Source organism: Vigna unguiculata, chromosome 3, assembly GCF_037176805.1.
Source record: "Vigna unguiculata cultivar grain cowpea cultivar isolate G323 ecotype 2 chromosome 3, ASM3717680v1, whole genome shotgun sequence".
NCBI classification, from domain to species: domain Eukaryota; kingdom Viridiplantae; phylum Streptophyta; class Magnoliopsida; order Fabales; family Fabaceae; genus Vigna; species Vigna unguiculata.
Window position 1 is genome coordinate 68,203,192 of NC_140794.1, and position 3,124 is coordinate 68,206,315.

The following is a 3,124-nucleotide window of genomic DNA, read 5'->3' on the forward strand; positions in this document are numbered from 1 at the left end:
TAAGTAGTTTATCAATTTCAAAGTTATAGATTAAAAGTTTTTTCAACTAATAACTAACTTATTAGAAATCTTAATTTCATTATTACAACATGAAGTTTCAATTTACTTTTTGTTGGTCTCATTATATTACATTTTAAGATGTCATATATATATATATATATATAAGGTCTTATTATACCCCAATTAATCATATATTATTTACACTTTAACCTAAGAATATAATGCAAAAGAAATTCTTTTAACTCAGGGTCTTAAGTTTATTGTCATGCACATTCGAATTGAGGAACTTATAAGATCATATTATCATCCATACAATATAAATGACCTCAATTATAAACTAGTTTATCATTTACTCTCATCCTTATAAACAAATTTTGTGAAACAAACTTAAAATACTATATCTATTATATAACTTTTTAAGGCACCTTCAATGGACTCTTGAATCCTTCATCTGGAGTGCACTCAATGGCAAACAGTTTGATATTTTGGTGTTAGCACCTACTTCCTTTGGAGTTCATCATTTCCTAAATTTCTTCTTTCCGCACTTTACGTTTATGTACATCTCTTTCCAATTGATTTTGAAACAGACTTGCAAGAGTAAAAAAAACTTGAACCACTTCATCTCACCAAAGAATATAAATACTCTTGTAGTTTGTCTTTAGTCAATCCACACAGAACAGTCACCTATAACAAATAAAAACGGCTAGGCAGAAAACATCATATATGTTTCTTGAAGAGTTGGTGTTTTACCTCGGTTTACGCAGAAAATACCTCTACGAGTCAGCTCATTTCACCCTAAAACAAAAGACAAGCCAAAATCTTTAACAACTCCATACTAAACACTCATTCAAGGAAGGTGAGAATAACAGCATATAGATAGAATTTGACCAATAGCAATTTATATACAGAAACAAACATTCGTTGAAGTTACTAAATCATCTTTCAAGTCAACCATTATTTGCCTCTATTTTTCCAATGTGAAATATTCACATGAAATCTGTTTACTGGTTTAAAGAAGCCGCATTGTTCATCTCAAAAAGATGGATACAGACAAGCCAACCAATTCCACCTCCGTTGAGGCTTAAATTGGCAGTCATGTCAATCCCCTTCAAACAAATGTTCTTGGTCCAACATTTTCTTTCATTTCTTTCCTTAGTCCACCACAATGTGCTAATGAGCATGGTAAATAATTTAACTAAACCACATGTCTATGCAATCAGAACATATCAAGAAAAAAGCCAGACTAAACATAATTCATACCCACAAATATGACAAATTCTCTCATTTCATCAAAAGGCTCGTTTTTTACTTAATTGCCAGTCAGATTCTCAGTAGATATGAGTGAGTGAATAGTAAGTCAATGCTACAAGCAAACATTCTTCTCCTCCTCACCAGGATTCCCTTCATTCAAACTTTTCTCATATATCTTCAACAACTGAGAAGAATGTTTCTCAAAACAATACACAAACTTCTTCAGAAACACATTCTCCGTCGTGAGTAGAGGCGTGCCATTGCTTGCACCCTTTTTCCTCAATCCTTCCTTGTCAAGAAACCTCAGAACCAAAGACCTGGGAACAATCCTCTTAGGGAGACTCATCTGAAAAATAACAGGATACTTGATAAGCTCCAAAGAGCTATACCCTAACACCTCAACCCAGAAGCTGAACATGGCATCAATCTTCTCACAGGAGGTCAACATGCAATAAGGTTGCTTCTTAAACGCCACAAGCACATGCTCCTCCGACCACCCCCACTTCTTAAAAACCTCAACCTTGTCGCCCCACTTGGCTTTATTCACAGTCTTTTTGGCCAACATGGCGACGGCGAAGGAGGTTTTGGAAGTATCAAACCCCATTTGTTTCAATTCAGAAATAGTGTGGGACAGGTTACAGGAGCAGAGGATAGAGGGCCACATGGAGAACATCATAGCGATGCTGGAGCGTTTGACGCCATTATCGAGGAGAAGTTGGACGTTGGAAGATACGCGATTGTCGGCAATGAAGGAGAGGTTTCGCCTGAGACAGGTGATGACTTGCTTGTCGGAGTCGACGAAACTTTTGATCAAGAGATAGGCGGGGACAATGTGGTTGTCGAGGCTGGATAAGAGGAATCGGGGTCCGGTGGTGATCATGTGGGTTATGTCGGCAGAGGAGGCGCCTTTGGAGCGGAGGAAGAGGAATTTGGGGAGGAGGACCTTGTCGGGGTCGCAGCGGAGGATGCGACATTCCCGTTTGACGATGGTGTGGATTTGAGAGACGGAGAAGCCATGCGTGGAGAGGAACGCTAGGACGGAGTCGGGCTTCTGAGAACTCTCGAAACGGAGGTAGCGGGAGGCGGAGAGGGCGGATTCCGGGGAGAAGCCGCAGGTGGAGACGAGGTAGGAGACAACGAAGGAGTGAGAGTGGGGAACGGTGGCGAAATTGAAATTGAAGCAGACGGAGAATGGTGGATTGAGATTGAGATTGAGATTGAGAAGAGAATGACGATGGTGAAGGATTCTTAGGGTTGAGAACTTCTTCATTTGGACAGAGAGAAGGGTTCTGTCTGAGTATGGAGGGTTTAGAAGTATACAATGGAAGTACAACAGGAGAAATTAACTACGGTAGAAGGAGAAGAGAAATACATGAAATAATATTTTCTATAAATTAAAAAATATAAATATAAATATATTATCTTAAAATCTTTTATAGATTGACGTATATCTAAATTTATATTATTATTTCATTTATGAAAATGCTAAATATGTAATTATAAAATAATTATTATATATCACTAATGCCTAGCTTATTTCTTTTATTGGAATACTTAAAATTCCAGCCGAACTCAATTATATTTAAAGGTATGATATTTGTATTTTGATTTTTATTCAATTAAGTTATAATATTTGTTAAATAAAAGTGATATTTCGTTAAATTGATATTAATATTGTTTAAAAAATAAAATAATATTTCGTTGAATTAATGTTAACTTATATGGATGGGTCAAAATATTCAACTCTGAATTGAAAAAATTACTTTAAGTTAAGACTTTAATTTTGATTCTCTGAGTTAAATTTGGCATTTTTGGTTATCATTGGGTAGTTAAAAAATAAGATTGAGATTTAAATGTCTCTCATCTTTTTCTT

General features: G+C 36.0%; 1 protein-coding gene across 2 annotated transcripts; it reads right to left on the bottom strand.

Annotated features, from left to right (window-relative positions):
- Positions 1-306: 306 nt before the first annotated feature.
- LOC114175830 (transcription termination factor MTERF8, chloroplastic-like) lies at positions 307-2,585 on the bottom strand. 2 transcript variants are annotated; one of them, XM_028060646.2, is made up of 2 exons: positions 1,393-2,585; positions 307-795 (listed from the first exon to the last, which is right to left on the bottom strand). In XM_028060646.2, exons 1-2 carry the CDS (start codon positions 2,519-2,521, stop codon positions 791-793), a joined length of 1,134 nt encoding a protein of 377 aa, XP_027916447.1. In that variant the 5' UTR covers positions 2,522-2,585; the 3' UTR covers positions 307-790. The 2 variants fall into 2 exon arrangements, with proteins under 2 accessions (XP_027916447.1, XP_085526882.1); XM_085670756.1 differs by having other exon boundaries at positions 1,261-2,583.
- Between the last annotated feature and the right edge of the window lie 539 nt (positions 2,586-3,124).

Coding starts and splice junctions, on each gene's coding strand:
- LOC114175830 (XM_085670756.1), bottom strand. CDS start 2,521: ATGAAGAAGTTCTCAACCCTAAGAATCCTTCACCATCGTCATTCTCTT.